The 21974-nt window shown below is 39.2% G+C and overlaps 1 protein-coding gene across 1 annotated transcript in view; it reads right to left on the bottom strand.

Annotated features, from left to right (window-relative positions):
- Window positions 1-960: 960 nt before the first annotated feature.
- The window catches only part of LOC139741917 (uncharacterized), a 33839-nt gene continuing 12825 nt past the window's right edge, over window positions 961-21974 (bottom strand). Inside the window, exons 4-12 of the mRNA XM_071652489.1 lie at window positions 20569-20840; window positions 18652-18717; window positions 15442-15683; window positions 14548-14579; window positions 13530-13819; window positions 12703-12817; window positions 10054-10197; window positions 1399-1448; window positions 961-1014 (exon numbers count right to left, since the gene is read on the bottom strand). Coding sequence (XP_071508590.1) covers window positions 961-1014; window positions 1399-1448; window positions 10054-10197; window positions 12703-12817; window positions 13530-13819; window positions 14548-14579; window positions 15442-15683; window positions 18652-18717; window positions 20569-20840 — 1265 coding nt within the window. The remainder of the gene's footprint in view (window positions 1015-1398; window positions 1449-10053; window positions 10198-12702; window positions 12818-13529; window positions 13820-14547; window positions 14580-15441; window positions 15684-18651; window positions 18718-20568; window positions 20841-21974) is intronic.

Genomic DNA, 21974 nt, shown 5'->3' with positions numbered 1-21974 from the left:
ACAGCTCCTAAAAGTGATTGAGAAAGTTATAGCAGGAAACATTGGCGAGTATGACTGAGAAAATGTGAGATTTCTCTTATTCCCACGAGTACAGCAAGTTCCGCATTATTCTGGTCATGAACTTGGTACAGGAGTACAAGCTTTACCCGTGAGAAGAAGTCATGTTGGTGAAACATGTTATACTCCGACACTGCCATTTTGCAAAAAATGGGCGATACATCTAAATCATCTTGGGCACAAAGCAACGAATACCGACTGCAGTGTGATCAGCAGAAAGTGTGAGCTTCAACTTAATGATGTCTTTGCACATTTGCCACGTAGCTGAAACAAGTTATATCTTGCATGGGATAATAATGTCCAGTAAGAAGCTTTCATTATTGTCTCAAGTCATTCAGAGGAATGAGTACCAAAGGTATCATAAATGATGATTAAGTTGTCTAAATTGTTGTCCACTTCAAAGGGGTTTCTCTACTCTATAGAGAATAGGCAGATGTATAGATTTGCTGGGTCGTGACATATATGATGGACACCAGCAACCAGCCTGTTGACTATACCTTCTCAAAAATCAACTTCAAATCGCAACGCCCATGGTTTTCTTCAAATGAAAAAAAAAAAGGAAGAAAGAGCCTTACCATTATCTTCATCCACTACTCGAACCTCCCCCTGTATGAAGAAGAAAAAAGTCATAAAATAAATACATAATATAAGTGTTATTAGAGTAGATATTGACAATGATGAGTCTCCATCTTGGTTATTACATGATGGACAAGGGGTTTCTGCACAGGTACAGTATCCTACTGGAAATTTCTGTATTTTGCATTGCTTTACACAGAGCAACAGACCTAACACACACGTATCCTGCGGTGAATTACCTTTACATTATATACAGTGTAGCTTCACTGATTACTGTCTGTTTTCTGGAAATTAATGAAGGCTCATATTCAAATTGAATATTCACTGTCATAGCACGATTTGAAGCACCACTGAAGTTTGTACCACAGCCAAAGTCTCATCCTTGACCATCAAGATACCAACAGGCAGCAAAACTGAGATTTTGCCTTTTGACATAAAACAGAAGAGGGTACTTGAAAATGTGAAAGTATGATTCTAAGCTATTCCCTCACATTTTGTTGCAAAGCTTTAGTAAATATAGCTATAGTTTTTCCTTTCGGAAAAAAGAAAAAACAAACAAACCTAGCAATGACACCAAAATTTAACTACAGTGTGTCCTACACTCAGATTTTTATTTTATCTTATTCTCTTGTACATACATTGTAGCTTAATGAGCTGAGCCACAATATTTTGTTAAAGAAAGACTTTGGTTATTTGGGAACTTTATCCTAGCTCACTGTAGGTAATTGTCAGGTGATGGTCCCTTTGTAAAAAAAAAATTCTTACCGCTTCGTCGTTAACTCTCGCATCTTCCTCATCCACTTCATCTTCTTCACCTGATTACAGAATGACAAAAGGATGAAATAGTTGAATGATAACCAAAGTATCATTTTCTCCCAGGCACACAGCTCCAGAAGAGAGAATGTTAAAGCAGGGCTGCTGACATCCACACATCAAACTCAAGAGAGATTCCAAAGAGGTGTTAGGGGTTAGATCCTTGGGTGTTACATACAAGACAATGAGCAAAAATAATTCCCAAATCAATCATGGAGATTTTGATAGCCTCTAATCTTCTAGATATTTATTTAAAAGAATTTTGAAAGTTTTCAGGAAGACTCCTGAAGAATCAGGGAGGTTCGGCAGCTGTGTTAAAGGAATGAACGGGTGAGTGGAATACATAGTATGCACACAATGCATCTTTCTCAGCTGTTAATTAAAACAGGTTAGAAGTACAATGTAATCTGCGCTTTTAGTGTTTGGGCAGGTTAGGTCGGTCCCAGGAAAATAATGAAAGGAAAATAAAGAGGAACAAAATGTCATTCTCCATTGACCATCACCTCTGTGAACATAGACATGCAAACATGTGCTGTGAAAACCAGTTGAAAAATGTAAAGGAGGATAATGAATAATTAATGATTAGCACACCATGCTACGTGCAGGTCAAAGCTACAAGCTTTTGGGATGAACTCCACACACTTTGTATACATTTCATAAATTACTTCTTTCGTACAACTGAATTACAACAAGACTGACTGCTGTATATTTCAAGAAGTCGCTCTCATTTTGCATAACGTTGCATAAGCCGTAACATGGGAGTACAGTAGGATCCTGTATCTAATCATGGTGATAGATACAAAGGAATATAAACATTCATTTAATAACATTCAGCTCTGATTTGACATGGTTTTGTGAGGTACGGACAATGGAAGGACACCATAGGTACATGAAGGCAGCATCTTGAAATACACATGGGTTTATCTGGGTTTCTTGATGTGTTTAAAATGAGCTGACAATCTACAATTTTGACTACCTTCTAAGCACTAGGGATCAAGCAGAGATTCTTTCATGCCGCTATATCATTGCAATGATGGCCTGCACGCAACAAATGAGAGTGGTTACCTTTTTGAAGACAAAAATCACAGCACAAGTTATCACAACAATGCAACCATGAGTATAATTGTTTAATCCAGTAACTGATGGAAATTATATAATGCCACATCAAGAAGAGAGTTAGAATGCATTAGAAACATGGGGAGTTGAACCTACTGCAAGTTTACTTCACACAAACAGAAATTTCCTCACAATGTGTACATGACAAAGCCACACAGTTTAATATTAAAGATGACATTGCTATTACAATAGCATGAGTAGAGATCACACAAACTGTGTCTGCAGTATTGCAACAATGAAATTGACATGTTTACAATTCATTATGCTACAGTTAGTTTTGTGTTTTTGTCTTAGCTTTCATATCTACAAAGTACATTTGATATTCAAGTATGAACTATTGTGCGACAATACACAAAATATGTACTTGTTTCATATTCACCGAAGCATCAAAGAGCAAAAACGAACAAACAATTTTCCACAAACTGATGTTTCCACATTTTGTACAGTAATGTAAATGTTTAAACAATTTTGCTTTCCTTTCTTGTTTTGTATTAAAAAAAGAAAGACTGACATGGTACGTGGAGAAAGATCACTTGAATAATAAGTAGATCTATTCTACAATGAGGAAAGATGAGACGACTCTGCTATTAGGAAGAAAATGATGGACATCAAATGTGTACACAGCAACTTTGAGGGTTACGTGATTTGATATCACAGGAGACTATGATGAAATCGTGATATTAGAATTGTGCATCCAATCTGCTGACAGAATAAAGAGGGTACACCACGTATCATGATAACAACATGTGGTATATGAACATGTGGTATATGAACATGTGGTATATGAACATGTGGTATATGAACATGTGGTATATGAACATGTGGTATATGAACATGTGGTATATGAACATACCACTGTCCTTTCTCTATTCCAGGCTGGTCCAATTGACACTCGCTACATATAGTTTCCGAATCCCCCCTCCCCCCCCCCCCCCCCCCCCCCCCACACACACACACACACACACACATCCCTCCCAAATACAGGCATCATGAGATTGGTACACTGCGACAAGGCGACCATGCAGAACGGTACTTGTATTTTCCACATTTTGTGTGAAATGTGGTGCACAACAAGGAGACAAACCAAATATTCATTTCTTTTTAATGCAATTCAATCCAAACCATGTCTCGTACCTCATTCTACAAAGGGAAACTATACCCTGTGTGAAGTGCCGAACTGATAACAAGTGCTCTCATCAATCATTAAACAAGAAGTAGGCACTGCAGTGACAATCCACGGCAAATACATTAAACCCCCTTTCATGCTTCACACACAATTTGAAATTTTCACTTAGAATTCTCTTGACATATATGTAGTAAAACTATGATGAAAACAGTTAGCAACACTGACTCTAGTATTTATGGACAAACAGAACATGAAATGTAATGAGAATAAGATTTCAAAGTTATGGAGAGTGCATTGTGTGTTCACAAAACAATGATATATTATTGCAACTACATGATATCAACTCACGACCTGCAAACAAATGCTCACTAAATTTATTTTAAAATATGAAATTGTGTCCTTTGCATCAAATTACTGCAGTAACTTGAAGTAGGAAATGATGACTTTTAAAGGGTGATTCTGTCGAATAACTACAAACGAAAAAACAATGCTAGATCATTTTTAACGCACATAGTAATGGGTGAATGTGAGGTAGTGGTATAACATCACGTTATCTATATTGCATCTAGTTGCGAGCAAAATCATGTATACAAAATTTTATTAGCTCAAGATTCCAGGTTTATATTTTTAGCATTTTTGACAATACTCACATCCTCATTTTATGTGATATCTTCCTTTTTGTTTGAGCCTACTAGAACAAGGAGTTTAGTTTTCCATTTGAATATCATTTACATTCTTCTTGCCCTTTCTCTTCATATCATCATCATCATCAATGGCAAAATTATCATCATTACCACTCTCACTTTATCATTACTCTCATTACTATGCAAATGCAGATGGGTAGTGTGTTAAAATGATTATCATTACTAACTATCATCGTTATCATCTTTCGAAGTATAACGAAATCGCAATGTTTATAAAGAAAGCATACTGGAGGGTTAACAATACATAGAAAAGACACACACACAAACTGTGATGGGTCACTAACGATGAGCCGTACGTACACTGCACGATAATATCAACACACAGAACACATCAAAACACACTCTTGCTACATACACAGGATGATACATGTTACAACACATGGTATGAAATCAACAATGTGTGACATGTAACATTATTGACAATTACAGAGGCGCAGAAGACAATTTTATACATAGAAAAGACACACACAAACTGTGATGGGTCATTACTATAAATGTGACTGAAATAAGCTGTACGCCTGTATGATAATATCAACACACGGAACACATCAAAACACTCTTACTACAGTGCACTCCCGTTATAACGAACATGGTTATAAAGAAATTCTGGTTACAATGAAGTAAAAATTCAGGCCGCAACATTATCCGCTCTATGTATTTTTATTGTTTATTTGTTCGGTTATAGCGAAATTTCGATGTAATGAAAGAAAACTGCCGGTCCCAAGGACTTCGTTATAACGGGAGTCCACTGTACATACACAGGAAGAAACATGTTACGACACATAGTATGTAATCAACAATGTGTGATATATAAGATCAGTGACAATTACACAGGCGCAGAAGACAACATTTTATGAATGTCCCAAGAGAGCGGAACATATCATATGAAATTCTAAGTATGGTGATGAGTACGCTGGACAGTGTGGTTAAGAACTGGTGGAAGACAGGAGCTCATCATCTTTGGGAGAGAGATATGATGGTAACATATACATTGTACTGTAACTCCACTGCACGTCTTCCAGGAGGGTAGAGAGATAATACATCAACGTTAGAAATGTCAGAAGGTGGAACACGCGATATCACACATGCCCCGCGTGTTGTAAGTGTCTGGGCAGGGTAAGAGTGTTAGTAGGTGTGCAGAGGAAGAAACCTGCACACAGAAAAAGACTCAACCAAATGCCAGGATACCACTCTGGTCAACAGCGTTCCGCTGAATACGCCAGTCACCTTGGTAGTTGTAGTGCTCCTTCAAGTCTCTTCCAATCGAGTCGCGGATCTCGGCATCATCCGCAACATCCTCTTCCACGAGTCCGTTGTTGACCTCCTCCATGTTATTTTCAACCTCCTCCATCCCATCCATGCTGTAGTCATCATCCTCCTCGTCTTCACTGTCGTCATCGTTCCCGTCAGCCCCCTCCTCCAGCTCCCCATTGGCTGCCCCATAGTCGTCCTGTCCAGCACCATCGTGGACATCTTCTACTTCCTCTCCCACACCATTGTCCCAGTTCTGATCGGCATTGTACTCCTCGTCCTTGACCCCATCATCCTCCTGCTCATCGTCGCTCGCCTCATCGTCGCCCACCTCATACTGGCCCACAGCCACTTCTTCCCCGACATTGTCAACCTGGTCGTAGTCCCCTCCATTCGCAGGATTTTGATCATCCCCATCATCCCCATCCCTAACCTCCATGCCTTGGTTCATCTCCTCTTCCTCCTCCTCCCCCTGGTAGTCAACGTCATCATCCTCATACTGCTTTGCGTCATCATCTTGATCCCCCTCAGCCATCTGGACCTCCATCTCATCCTCCCTGCCAACCCCATACTCATCTTGCCCACCTCCATCTATTGGACAGTTAAATTGCGTCATGGGGTGTGTGCCACAAACATCGACACAAAATGGGGGTGGTGATGCGCCAAGCAGGGTTGTTAGGCAACAAGCAAAGGATCAAAAGGAAGGAAAACACATTAGAGCTCATGAAAAACAAAAGCAAACAAATAATTGAAGAAAAAATCAAGCAAATGAAGCATTTCCATCAAAAAGCAGACAATCATATAAAACAAAAGGAAAATAGCAGCAGCAAGCTCATCGTACGATGGCTGACAGTACAAGAGCATTTTGCAGTCTGAAACACATTTAAAAACTCAAAACTCATAAGAAACAATGCAAGCTGTTGGGGATATATTGCTGTTATTTCACTTTGCAACCACCTTAAAGGTGTTTCATATGGGGAATTCCCCCTCATCATTCCCCCTTTATTTTATCCCTTATATCCTTCCACAGCTTGAGTCTGGAGTAAAAAGTCACTTTGCCAGACATTGTCCAGCATTTGTACTTGTAGCTGCAGTAGCATCTCTAAAACATCCATGCACTGAAAAATGAACTTAAGTAGTGTCATTCTGATACCCCTAAAATTACATATGGAATAAAAACATGTACATGTAGGACGCCACACAAGATACTGAACAACATTCAAAGCTTGGTTTATGTGAGCATAGAAATCACCAAGTTCATGTACAACGAGTTGCACATACACTTCAGCAAAGGAGGAAGGAGAAACGTTGTAGCAATGCTAACAGCAAGATACATTGAGACTCTAAAATCACCGTTTTCAAATGATAGCCCCCAAAATTACTGTCGCTGTCTTCGTACCATGCCCATGAGGCTAAAGTTTTATCAATGGTTTGTGGGTCTTCATTGATCGAACATACCGCTGTTGGGGTGACAAGACCTTCTATCTAGAAAAATGTCAAATTTTCAGGAGAGTGTTAAAGAAAACTTGGCAGCTTAAGCACTGCCCACAACAAAAGGGATTGCTTTTCCTGTGACTTGTCATGGTGGCTTCATTTTGGGGGTAAGACAGCTACGATTTGGACAGGATGTCACTTGACTGATTATATATTTCACCAGAATTTGGGATGCATGGTTTTGTCACCCCAACGATGATACATTTTATCTCTGCCCCCCAAAAGCCCCTATGGAGTATAGAAGTGAGCTCTACCTTGCAAAAGCTCTACTGGGTGCGAATGAACAACATGGAAAAACACTCTGTTAACCATTTTCATAAATGACACATATCTGCTGATTCTGCTCAATCTGTCTGTATCATCAAAGACTTTGCATTTCCACTAAAACTGAATAAAAATAAGGAGAGCTGACATGTGTTCCATCATCAAAGTACAAGACAATGCAATTTCGGCTTTTACATACACAGATGAGGGGGATTTCTGCAGAGGAGAAATAAAACAAAATTCTGGCTATTGGTAGAAACTATGTACCTGGCAAATGAACTACTGGATGTGGAAAGCAAAATATTATGGTAATGAAACATCACTTTATACACTATTCTACAGTGAAAAGAAAATTCAAATGAAGACACGATGCATTCTTCAGTATTCTTGTGTAATGCAGTTGAGTAAAAGACACTGCATACCTATCACGTGTATATATGTGCACAGACTGTATGGTATGATGGGGTGTGTATGTGGATGTCTTTGCTTCATGTGAACAGAGCCAACTCTAAGCTACAGGGGAGTGATAATACTGATATTGAAAATTGGTGTAAAAATCATGTGAATACATATTTCTGTAGATACATTGTACCCATGATAAATAAAGATGTGATTCATATTCCATTCATATACAAGAGGTTGAAAAAATAATAACACATTTCTTGCCATATACATGTACATGTAGTCAGGAAATACTTGAATTCATGAAAGACAAAAAAAAAAAACAAAAAAAAAAGAAATGAAAAAGGATGCACAGATTGACCAAGCACACTCCTGCATTGCTCATACATCATCTCACAATGTTTATACTGACATTCATCTTTCAGGGATTGGATTTCCAGGTGCAACATGCAAAGATGAGCGACTCTAGTCTCTAGTGGGTCGACAGCAGGATGAGAAGTCAAACAGAACTATGTTACCCCTCTCACAATCACACTTCTATTAAATTGCCATCAAATTCTGTCTGCACTAAATTGACCAAAAAAACCCACACATGGGGTACATGCAAACATGTAAATGGGCTTGTGACCAAAAAGGGGGAAAAACATACATGTACATGTATATGAAGACATACAATGTATCTACAAGGCTATTCTTTGACTCCTCAAGTAATTTTCATGCACAAGGTGGGGTGTAGTTACATATGAACAAATGGATGATAGTTATTGGTTGTTGTTTTTTTTCATATCAATGAATAAAAGCAGTAGTAACAGAGCATTTGGAAGATGACTTTACAACACAGAACACTGCTGCAATGCCACTCACACTGGAAATTGATAAAGAATAAGACAAAGGAACAAGAGACATGTGGGTCTAGCACTCATCGGAGCAGTGCATTTTGCTTTCATGGCACTCTACCTGAGGCAAACTATTTCAAAAATCTTGAGATTCAGGAATTGCTGCAGGCCCCTTGGACAACACCCTCCTAATGTGAGGTATGTGGGTCCTATCATAGGCCCCCCCTTCCCTCCCCTCCCCCCTCCCCCTCCCCCACATTTTGCTTTCATGGCACTCTACCTGAGGCAAACTATTTCAAAAATCTTGAGATTCAGGAATTGCTGAAGTCCCCTTGGACAACATCCTCCTAATGTGAGGTAAGTGGGTCCTATCATAGGCCCCTCCCCCTCCCCCTCCCCCTCCCTCCCCCCTCCCCCCACCCTCCCTCCCCCGGGGACACCACCACTATTTGTACAAACTATAAACTCTTGCTTCCATTGATGATTACTGCCTTATTTGATAAAGATCTAGCCCTAGGATTTTCCGAAAATTTTTACAAATTTTCTAATTTGGGAAAATATTTGGGCCCCATACTAATGGCCCTCCTGGGGGCACCATTTGTACAATCTATGATCCCTCCCTCATTAATGATTCTTGCCTTGTTTGGTCAAAATCTAGTCACCAGATTTCAAGCAAAAGATGAATACGGAAATAAGTTCATGCACAGTGAACGGTGAGTGATTGCAAAAGCTAATGTGCACAATTCTGCTCAGGTACAAGTATGAACATCAACTCTGAATAAAAACAAAGAAGACAAATGGAAGTCCAACAAATATCCAGATAAATGCATTATAGGCAATATGGGAAATGTGACAAAAGTGACAAAACAAATTACGGGAAAAAAGGGGGGAAATGGAAAAAAGAGAAGAGATAATCAAGACACTAGACACAGCTATGGGGATAATGCAGGCAAGAAGGAATACAAAATGCTTGTAACAGTCTTCAAAGACGACTTGACCAAGGCATGCACACTAGATGAAATTATGTTTAGTATTGATACACGGTACTCCTACAGATGTTTTATGGTCTATTGAGCTTGCCCCAACTAACTTTACACAATCTGGACAAAAAAACAAAACAAAACAACAACAACTCCTGTAAATGGTGGTGTGAATCATGTGTGTTGTCTACAGATGAAGTTAGTTTTAACAGGTTGTTAAGTCAAGTTAATGTACATGAAGGAGTGAAACACAGGAAATCTAGAGACACCATTCTGTAGGTATGAACACAGAACACAGGAGGCAGCGACAATGATGCAGTTTAATATATGCAGTTAGTTTTCCGGTCTAGAAGGGCGGGGCAGTTGCAGCGGCACGTTGATCTCTGGGGAAGCGGGGAAAAAACAAAACAAAAAGGAACTGAAGGGGTTTGTACCTTCATCTTCCTGATCTATCTCCGCCGCATCAACTCTCGCGTCTTGCTCTTCTTCCTGGAGTTCGATCTCCTCTCTAACACCATTCTTGTCGTCCACCTTGTCAACCTGAGACAAACTACTCTCGTCGTCCTCCTCCTCGTCACCTGGGGTTAGGAGCATGAGAGCAAGAGATTGGTGTAGTTGTCTCTTGACTACTACACGCTGCGCGTCGATTGCGATATCAGGTGGAATGACAAAGACACAACAACAGCAACAGCAACGGCAGCAGCAATAAAAATTACTACAGCAACATTCACATTCACCACTACGACACCAGTAGACAATCACAGTAACAACAACAACAACAACAACAACAACAACAGGAAGCTCATGGATATTAGTGGGTGAAATTCAACACAGTGGATACCCTTATTCTGATCATGTGAGTGTGTCATCCAATGCTTTCATCACTATTGAAAGAAATGGCACTGTCAAGTCCTGGGACATGTGCAGAGGTCTGCTTCAAGGCAATATGCACATGCAACTGTTGTCAAATGTGTAATGACGGCTGACACAACAGACTTTGAGTTGTTTCAATCTTAACAGGCGATAAACATACCACCAACACTAGAGTGTTTAGCGGCAAGATCTGTACTGTAGTTAGTGCTTCTCACTACACATGGGGCAAGTCTGGTAATTTTACCTGTATCACCATGTTTCAGCACATTTAATATCTCACAAATTTAATGTTAGAATGTTAAGAGTTTAGAAAAAAACTTGTGTACATTTTTCTATCCTTCTGGCATTCTACTCCAGATAGCTTAGTAAAGGGATGCCCCAGAACAACAGCCACTGTTAACAAAATTTGCATCACAAAAGGTTAGCGACTTCTGGATTAATGCACTGTCAGAACTCAGAGATCTACAAGATCCTATCTGAACACTACAATCCATCACTAGCTGCACTGCAGTGTCTATCATATGAATACGAAGACTGCACAAGCAGCCATATATAAAAGAGGGGAAAAACGAGTGCAACTGAATGAATATACATGCAAATAAACTGCAAATAACCATTCACAGTGCACACAGCGGACAGAACATTATGATTATGGTTTGGATCTTTTGGGAGTGGGGCCTCCACTGAATCAGAAGAAAACTGACCCGCAAAGTGATCTGTACAATTGTGTAGTCAAGGTCACAAAAGATACAAATACACTACACAATGCATTATTGCCGACCTGCAATTACAAAACATAACAGAAAAAACGACAACAACAAATGCCACAACTACACAAAAAGAGGTCAGCAGATTTTGTGTGTAGATCGCTTCAAAAGAAAAAGCTGTGTGTTTGTGTCTGTGTGGTCAGGTGTACAATCAATGTGAAGGTAGATAGTGTACATTGTACGTAGTGTCTCACTGGGTGGTACCATTAAACCAGCGGTACACATACCACTATGGTGGCATGGGGATAATTTTTGCACCCCTTGTGGACAAGAGCCGGCAAAGTCTGAACTACGCCGATCAGTGTCAATGCATATATCTCTGTTAGTTTTGTAGCTCTCACTGGGCCAAGACTTCATGAAGGGGGATCCCCGACAGTGATGGCTTCACTGACACTAGACTACAGTGGTGCACATGGAGAATGTTTCTACAAGCTCATTGGGAAGCCAGAGGTAGAGCAGGCTTCTATGGCTCAAAACAGGAGAAACCCGCTTGTGCTCCAATTACAAGACACACTCATACCTCTTGGTGGACAGCCTCAACGTCACTATTCTGTTACGGTGAAGCGAGGCAGCCACAATCACACACAGTACAGGCAGGGATTGCCGCCAATTTGCTCATCATTTTATGCAGCACTTGAGCTGCTTACAGAATGTCAAAGGAGAAAAATGCCTAGCAGGGAAAATTGGTCTCTCAAAACTCAGTGCAGTGAAAGTGACAACTGTCCCTACTCCTCCCCCCCCCAAAAAAAAAGAGAAAAATGCCAACATTTTTGAAGTGCCTCTGTGTTTTTCGCACATTAGGAATGACAATATATTGATGCTTTCATGGTAAAGACTTTATCATCTGTCTACTTTTTTTTTAAATGCCTTCATCTATTTGCTGTTGTTGTTTTTATAATTCAAAGTAATGTTTTGTCAGTGGGGGTAAAGATTACTCCATATCTCTTCTGCCTCACATGCCATAAGACGTAAATGACTGTACACCTACAACCTGTTTCATCCAACTACTTATGAAATAATCGTATCAATTGCAATGACAGGCTTGTAAGGAGAAGGTAAGGCGGAAAAAGGAGTATGCATATGACTTTACTTCTATTTATTTTTTTTTTTGCTTTTTACTTTACATGAAGGAAGAAGTACTTTAAAAAAAAAAGGAGCATTGTTACATCCCCACACCATTGCATGCATGCAAACAACAACAAAAACAGTTGATGACACCTAGCATGCAGTGTCTACTATATATATCAACCTTTGAAACTTCTTTTCCACCCAGAAGATGCACAGGTGCAATTATAATGAGAGGGATTCTGTTTAGAAAGTACTGGTGCACAAGTAAAGTGCATGCACATCATACCAAGAGGAGCTAACTCTGCACAAAGGGGGGGGGGGGGGGGGGGGGAAGGAACCCTGCTCAAGTTTTGGGTGTGGCCTCTGAAGACTCACCTTGGTCTGGGGCCTGCACCTGGCCTTGGTCCACCTCCTCCCCGCCGTTCTGCCTGTCTTCGCCATTGTCAACCTCGCTCAGGTCACTCCGTGGTTCCTGGTCCTGATCGGGTTCCTGCGGTACGGGCAAGGGCAGAAACATCCTATGAGCCAATCTACTTAAAATAAGTCAGATTGAACCTTAAATATCAAAGGGTGCAATTGTTTGAAGGGGGTGACAGACATTTGGTATCAGAAGCATCATCTATTCTTCTTGTCCGATAAACTATCACAAGGTCATTTGGTCTGGTGCTGATGTAGGGACTTGTGATATTGATGACCGAGACAATCTTTTCAAACTGGTCTGGTTCATCCGCATGGAATTGTGTCTCAGAGTAGTGGGTTAGTCTGTAAAGATTCTCAATACACTTGAGATACCCAACTCCACAACAGACTCCTATCAATACCACACGAAAATCCCACTTTCACTGTGTGTATGTAGATCCAAGACATGACATAACAGTGAAAACCAAACAAAGACAGCAATGGGCATGAGAGTCTCAGATACAGGCTGTGGCAATCTCACATTATTTGAATCTTATCCCACATCACTTGGTACATGGCACTCTGCTATGTACAACTGAAATTTATGGGTGGTATCAATGACCCACACTCATGGACCAGGCTAAGGTCCTCCTCAATATTGCTTTCTCTTCACAATGCTGCAACAAAATTGTGTCTTGCTAGAGGACATGAGTACAGTGGCTAGGCCATGAGGCCCAACACCAGCCCGCCACTAGCAAGACTGTCAAACCACCTACATCAACACGATGACCCAGTTCACGTACCCCTGCTTGCCCCTCATCCGGCTCCTGAAGGCCCACGCCATTGCCCTCTTCTCCCTCTCCTGCCCCAGCATCTCCGCCCGCTTCTCCTCCCTCCTCGCCGGCCTCCGCTTCCCTGTCCTGCTGCCCCTGGTCTGCTGCTGGCTCCTGAGGACCACCCTGGCCCTCATCCCCTCTCTCCCCATCTCCCTGCTCCTGCTCGCGTTCAGGGAACATCTGGGGGTTCTCTGGCTCCCGGCGGTTGTCCGCGTTTGCCTCCATCTGAATGGGGCCTGGATCCTGCTGCTGCTTGACTGGTGAAGGTTTGGGCCCAATTCAGAATGCAAATATAGTCATCACAATGTTTTTTAATGTCAAAAGAGATTGACACATCTTTCATTTCATAGACACAATACACTGGAAGCATTAATGTATCTTTTAAAAATGTTTTTCTTTGTGTAAGTTTGCTTCTGTGCTGAATCCCTTTTTCTTGGTGAAATGTCAAGACATCCTAAAATCTGTAATAAACCTGCAGAGTTAAATGAAAAGCACTTGTCAAGAAAATGTGAAATTATTGATTTTTCATTTGAAAAAAAAATCAATATTAAGTACTTTACTTCACAGCCATGTGACAAGAAATAATGACTTACAAATGCATACTGAATGCCACATTGAATGACCGACCAAAACTCGAATGGGACCTCCTCAACCTTTGTTCTTACTCACTCAAATACCAGCTAATCTCATGAGGTTATCTCACAGCTAGCCCATCAAGTCCCCCTTAACCCACGCCCCTCCCCCCCCCCCCCAAAAAAAAGAGTCAATAATAGTCTGCACATGGCATAAAAATCCCTCCCGCAGGAAAATTTTCCATTCAGTGAAAGATGAGTGGCGAGAAACATACAAGGCTAGCAGGCACTCATCAACTATAAAAAAAGGACGCACTGCATACTGCGACCAATCACCCTGACATCAGGCTATCTGATGTCAAAGCAGTTGAATGACAGAGAAACATCGGCCACACTCCTGCTGCAATACACACCTGGCTGTTCAATCTGATTTCCTTCCGGAGCACTGCAGAGTTCAACAGAAGGTAAAATGGAAACAAGGAAGATGTTACATGTTCCAAGGGTAACAGAACAGAATTTACAGGATGGAAAGTCCGGCACAGAAATGAATTTGACCCACAGCAATCGCAGCCCGTGATACCTCACTTGATTCCAATGTTGATTGTGCTTCCTATGCATGTGACAGATTTACGACTGGAATGATGAGACAGGCTCTTTCGGAAATACAAAATTAGACAGGGCCCTCGGAATCTGATACCACAACTTTGCCCTACGCTTGACACACATGTGCTAATGAGCAAATGGTCTGTTGGGAATGCTTGAGACTTGTCACATAGCTTCTTATTATGAATGACTGAGTAATTTACAGAGGCAAAAAAAAAAAATGAATTAAATTACAATAAAAGGCATTGACGTTTCATATTAAAAGATAAGAGAATGTGTAGATTTCACTCTCCTATACCTGAACAACTACCATCAAAACAAACACCTGATAGACAAATTGCCCTACATCGACGTAAATAAATGTAGGGCAATTTGTCAATCAGTTGCAATGAAAACATCTCGACGCAAGAAATTCATGAATTTGAAAAACACCTGATAATACACAAAAACGAACAAAAACAGATTCCTGCTTGCTGCATGTATGTGTGCATACATACATACATACATACATACATACATACATACATACATACAGATAGATAGATAGATAGATACATGTAGATAGATAGATAGATAGATAGATAGATAGATAGATAGATAGATATACATACTGTACATACACATATCTATTTCACTTTCAAACTGAGGAAAAGACACGAAAATCCAGAAATTAATGTACAGTGTAGTTGCACTGCCTGACTCACATTGCACCCTCCTGGGGCTGGATATTATTATCACGTTGTTCGTTGTTTTGGTTGTACATGAGGTGGCCGTCGTTTGCCTGTGGCTGCTGGAAGCCCTGTTGTTGCAACTGCTGCTGCTGTTGCTGCTGCAGTTGCTCCCGCTCCATCAACTGTTGCTGGTACCGCTGCTCCTCCTGTTTCTGCTGGTAATACTCCTGTTGCCTCTGCAACTGTTGCTGGGGGTCGAGTTGAGCATTCGGGTCCTGATGCAGGACAAAGGTGGATGAAAAACATTTAAAATGTGAGTGGTGGAGCAAATGGGCAAGCACTATTAAAGTCTGCAACCATTTTCGGAGTCTTTAGAGTAGATACTAGGTGTTAAAAAAGTTAACAATCTTTCATCTGTAAAATCATCATGATATCAAAGTTGTAGATATTCAGATTCTGTCATTGTTGTTGTAGGTACCATAACTGTATTTTAACCTTGTCATGAATCTACTTTGACACAATGCTGAACAAAATTTGAGCCATGATTCTTGGTGAATTGTAACTACTAACAGCGGCCTCTTTTTTTAGCTCGTAAAAAAAAGGGGAGCATACATAAATCACAATATCAATGAATTTCCAAAGATTCTGTCCTTTTTGCAGCCTGCCCCATTACTTATTAGTGAAAGATTATGAAAAAGATTATGATTAAATTCATTAGATACAAAATTAGAAAAAAAAAATTATTATAACATTGCCAATTTGACAGAGACAAGCACTTTAACCTTCAAGAATATGCTGTCCATTACAGAATCAGTTCTAAATGTAGCAAATAAAAGGCTTTTTAAAATGATTCTGCAAACAAAATTATATATTTGTATGAACAATAAAGGGTTCAAAAAATACATCATCAAAAATAGAAATATGGTTTCTGAGACTCTTTGGGTTAATGATGTCAGTATGGAGATAAAGCATGCCAGTTATAGGTTAACAGTAAGCATCAGCTAGATGAAGTAAACATATCACAGATGGCTTGTTAGAGGTGATGCTGAGTCTGTTTTGGACAGCTGAAAATCTACAGTGGGTGATTAAACAGCTTTCGTGGACAAGTGTGTCATCAAAAACGAATCTTTTTCAAGATTGTTAAGTATGTTAGTGATTATGAACAATGACATTTTTATGATTGCTATTTTTATATACACACTAGACACTCTTATGGTATGTGTTTCTAAGAAATGAATAATAATAATAGTAAAAGTAATAGCAATTATACTAACAGAAGTAGTAGAAGTAGTAATAATAAAAAAATAAAAAATAAATAATACTAATATTATCATCATTATTATTATTATTATCATAAATTTTCATTATCATTACTAGTTGTAGTAGTAGTAGTAGCAGTACTTAGTAATATGACTGTTGTTATTCTTATCATTATTACATACAAAAGTTCTCCTATTTGATGGGACCTATTGAACAATTCTGAAATCATACAATATGATACTAGGTGGTATGGCATACTGCATTATCAAGTATGGAAATATGAATGTCTGCGATTGCTCCTACAGTCCCTGTTTCACTATTGTCAGCAACCTTAATAAAAAGCTTTTAAAAGGTTCTTTATGCCAAATATACAAATTGTGCATTGTGAGTGTGAAAAATGCTTGGTTATGTGTCTTCTTCTGAATCCCCCCCCCCCCCACAACAAAAAATGATTAGTAAATTTGTAACAGTTACGTGTAAGGGCCATGTGGAGAGTTTTAAGGTGAGGACATCAACTCCCAATATGGCATGACATGGCCTTTTGTTCCTCCTAACACTATCTGTTGCCCCATTACAGAATCAATTAAGTAATACTAACGTGTACCGTTACTCACAATATTCACAGTAAGCACAGAATTTGTGAATACTCATTATGGTAACCACACTGTTGTACACTGTATGATATGTTTTTAGAAATTTATCTTCTTTCTTTTCCCCTCCCTTTGTTTAGATAAGACATTCCATCTGGGTGATGAATCATCCTTCTCTGATTTCACCACGCCAACGACTCAAGCTGGGGTGGATTAAAAGTGATTTGCATCGTGACAAACTCGGATGGTGACATTAGAAACTCTTCATGCACAGTCCGACAGTGTCATCTCAACGCACAAACATACGATCGTGCTGTACGTACATGTAGTCAAAATCTCAAGCACATTACTGAGTTAACATTAAGCAAAAACAAAAAACAAAAAACAAAAAAAGCGAAGGGGATACTGAGGGTATATTTTGTTATGCTGTGGACTATAAATTTCATGGGACAGGAAATGCTTGGTCAGGCATGGGCTAGTATCTTGGGCAGGGGGTAGAGCTAAAGTAGCCACACTCACAATTTTCCTCAGATACCACAATAGGCTGCAATTTGATCTCCCATAGAACAAACACGTGTACCATTTTGCAATTTTGGGTCAAGCTATTACATGACATTCCATAAAAATGTACACACACTAGCTGCAAATATTCGCAGTCAATGCTGAAACTGTGCAAATATTTTGTGTAGTTTTTGAAAGCTACAATTTAGATCTTTCTGAAAAAAGAAGAAGAAATATCATTCTTCATGCTTACAGATAACGAGGAAATCCACTCCATATTTAAAGGGTGTGTACAGTTCTGGTTGAGGTGAAGATTTAGCTTTTAATGTTTTGCGAGATATTCAGTAACCACTCTATGAGATGTCAAAGAGCATGCAATTCTAAGGGGTATCAAAAGTTTATTTGATGAAAATTGCTTTTGAAATGGCTGAAATATCCAAAAACAAGGTGAAACAAAGAGATCTTTATAATAAAAGGCGTGGCCTGTCGCCTTTTATTATTATCACTTTTTTGGATATCTCAGTCATTTGAAAACCAATTTTCATCAAATAAACGTTGAATCCTTCTTAAAATTACATGCTCTTTCATATTTCATTAGAGGTTTCTGCTTATCTCACTGATTAATGTTATAAACCTGAATCCCCACCTCAACCAATACTGTACAGTCCCTTTAAGCTGACATTTTTGGACAGAATGAAATAAAGCACACATGAAAGTGAAAGGATCATTACAATCAGAAAGAAAACGAAAAATTTTGTCTGACTTCAATGAATCTTTCATAAACTTTGTTCATTTGATTTTTTTTCTTCTATCTGTCAAAGTCTGTGAATTCCATTTTTAAGCACATATATGTACACGCCCCCCCCCCTCCCCGACCATATTTGAAACCTACCTGTATTTGCTGTTGGTTTATCACCTGTTGCATACCATACATGCCTTGGGGTTGTTGCACACCCATCTATGGACACAAAGCCATGACACATGAGTAGCTGCCAACTTGTAAGTTTCCATGCCAAAAATAGCAGAGCGTACAATATGTGACACATGACAGATGGTCTATAATTGCCAAAAACGAACCATGACAGACAGCCGAGAAAAAAACAAATATGAACTTAAACACAAGACAAAAAGCATGAACTGACAATGTAGCCTACAATACTATTAACTAAAAAGCATGATGGTTTTTTTTTTTGACAGAATGCTGTTAAACTGAATGCAATGCCATTAAATTGGTAAGTGAACAATGCAAAACTACAACTACAAAGCATCCTCAAGTACATGCATGAAGAGAGGATCTGAAAAGCTACCCATGTTTAAATGAGGGATACAGTCAACCTTCTCAAAGTCCAGTCTACTTAGACTGAAGAAATAGCTTCAACTTATAGGAGAAAATTAGACTTAAGAGAGATTAAAATCAACAGAATGTAAAGAGAAGAGAACTCAAAAAGACCTTTGACTTAGGTGATTATTTGATTTATGCCAGGTTGACTGTAGTTTAATCTGAAAGTATACCCTCAAAGGAGAACAAACCTAGGAGGGTGGGGTGAACGGGTGGGGAGAAGAGGGTAAGGTTATGTTAATTCCACAAAGAAAAAAGACCAAAGTTCAAACTTTCCAGGACTCTAACAAAGGGAAAAATATAAATCTGTATGAGTCAGAACACAGAAACATGTTCCTGTAGCAAATCATAAGCAGCACGAAAAAAAAAACCAAAATTAATAAAAAAGAGTGAAACTATTCATTTTGAGAGGACTCAAGTGGCTTTCAAACGTGTCAGTGTTATGCTGCCACAGCATGCATACAGCTTTTAGATAATAGGGACGCCTTTTGAATTTTCTTCAGTCATCAGATTGAATTTTATACTGACAGGTTGATCTGCCAGAACAATATTCCTCTTCTGCTATATATTTGTACTGATGAGTCTCAGTTCAATTCTCTAGAATCCAATAAAAAGTAATCTCTCTCTTGGGGGGTCAGCACATCGATCTTATTCTTTTTTTAATATATCATTCCAAGGCCACTAGGAGATCATCAGCTGCAATGCAATTAAAAAAACAACACACGCACATGCAGAAAAAAAAAAACCCAGCACAAAACAGAGTAACAGAGTAACGGAGAAGGTTAAACTACTAGTAATCTTCTTTGATTGCTATAAAAGCGACCAAGCATTTCCATACCAGCAGTGACATGTTTACTGTCATTCATGAATATAATGTTTGGCTAATAGCTTTGTCATGACAATGAAGGACATTGCCTTGGAGATCATCACATTTTAAGGTTTCATTTTTTTCCCCCTTTTGATTCTTCTTTGAAGGAAAATCTATCTTTTAATCAAGTTTTTTTTTTGTTTTTTTTGACATGGGGAACAATACTCAACAAACTGAACAGTGAAGGTAATATTGCAATTAAAAAACAAAACAAAACAAAAATGAGCACACAAAAAATTGCATAATAATTTCATAAGAAGAAGAATCTAGTGCAGGTTTGTATGCAAGACAGTCAAAAAGTTGTGATATAACATCATCACCTCGCGAAATGCATTCGAAATGCTCATAATGCATCTGTGACTAATACAATTGTTAACAATATAAAATGTGTGAGATGCAATTTTCAAACTTTTTTGTTGACATTTGTGTGTAATTTTAATGGAAGCTTTCACAGCTCTTGTTTATTTCATTCCACTCAAAATGCACTAAATTTGCTTTGTTTAACACGGACAAGAAGCTTCAACTAAAAGGGAGCACATGCATCAATACATATTTAGTAGATGGGATGGGTGTGACAAGTAAGTTGACCTTTGCCCTCTCACCTGCTGTTGTTGCTGTAGTTGTTGTTGTTGTTGTTGTTGCTGCTGCTGCTGCATGGCAGCCCCGCACTGGTCCTGGAGCATGGCCACCTGGTTGCGCAGCTCCCCTATGGTGAGGCTCAGCTCCTGCTTCTGCTGTTCATACACTTGGATCGCCTGGTAGTTCCTCCGTGTCTCCTGCTGGAGGTCCTGGATGGTGTGCTCCTGCTTGGCTGACTCCATGCGCGTCACCTCCCCAATCTTCTCGTGCTCTGATCGCAGGGCTTCGTACTTGGCTGGGGGATGGGGGGGGGGGGGGGGGAAGAAGGAAGGGAGGGGGAAGGGGTGAAGATGAAATGGCATTGTGCAAGAGAGGCGAGCATAAAGAATACAATTCAATGTGGAAGGAGAGAAGCTTTGTGATATTATAATTACCTGCAAATTTATACTGAAGCCCAAGTTATCTTAAAGGGACTATACAGTACTGGTTGAGGTGGGGATTCATGTTTTGAACATTCCAGAGTGAGATAATAAGAGACCTTTTATGAAATATGAAAGAGCATGTAATTTTAAGAAGGATTCAACCTTTATTCGGTGAAAATTGGTTTTCAAATGGCTGAGATATCCAAAAAAGTGATAATGATAAAAGGCGACAGGCCACGCCTTTTATTAGGATCTCTTTCTTTCACTTTGTTTTTGGATATCTCAGCCATTTCAAAACCGATTCTCATCAAACAAACTTTTGATAACCCTTAGAATTGCATGCTCTTTGACATCTCATAGAGTGGTTTCTGAATATCTCGCAAAACGTTAAAAGCTAAATCCTCACCTTAACCAGAACTGTACACACCCTTTAAAAGCAAGAAAACAAAAATGGCAGATTCACAAGCATTCCTGAATGAAATCAGGTTAGTATTGTAATTTACCATTGAAATTTGCAGATGACACAAAAACCCAGCAGTAGTGCCTCAAAATAGTTCTACAATGTGAGTTAGGGATAGAAACAACCAATATAAAAATTTTAATCAGTATGATCGATGTTAAGTATTGATGAATATACAAAATGTGAAAAATAGCTATAATAAAAATGTTTCCAGACTTAATCGTCTACAGTTATGGTTTATTGAGAAGAACAGTGATATCTCCTTATATTTTAGGATTTATTGTGAATTTTTTATATGGTGGGATGTTTTGTGATACAACTGACCTACATGCATCAAATGTGATATCTTGAACATTTTTAAAATCACTGCTCCCAAAGGCAAACAGGACCTTTAAAGTTACAATGACTAGAATGACAATTCCAATATTAGTGCTAAACCAGTGTTTCATTCAAGCCAGTTTCAAGTATGATATCATATTATAATCTGGCATAGTTATGTAAAGTGTTCCTCATCTAACAGTTTCTCCAAAATAAAACTTCCAATACT

Source organism: Diadema antillarum, unplaced genomic scaffold, assembly GCF_040938485.1.
Source record: "Diadema antillarum isolate AM-2024a unplaced genomic scaffold, OU_Dant_1.0 seq00000962_RagTag, whole genome shotgun sequence".
Lineage (NCBI taxonomy): Eukaryota > Metazoa > Echinodermata > Echinoidea > Diadematoida > Diadematidae > Diadema > Diadema antillarum.
Note: the sequence above shows the minus strand (reverse complement) of the source record. Positions and strands in the feature narration are given on the sequence as shown.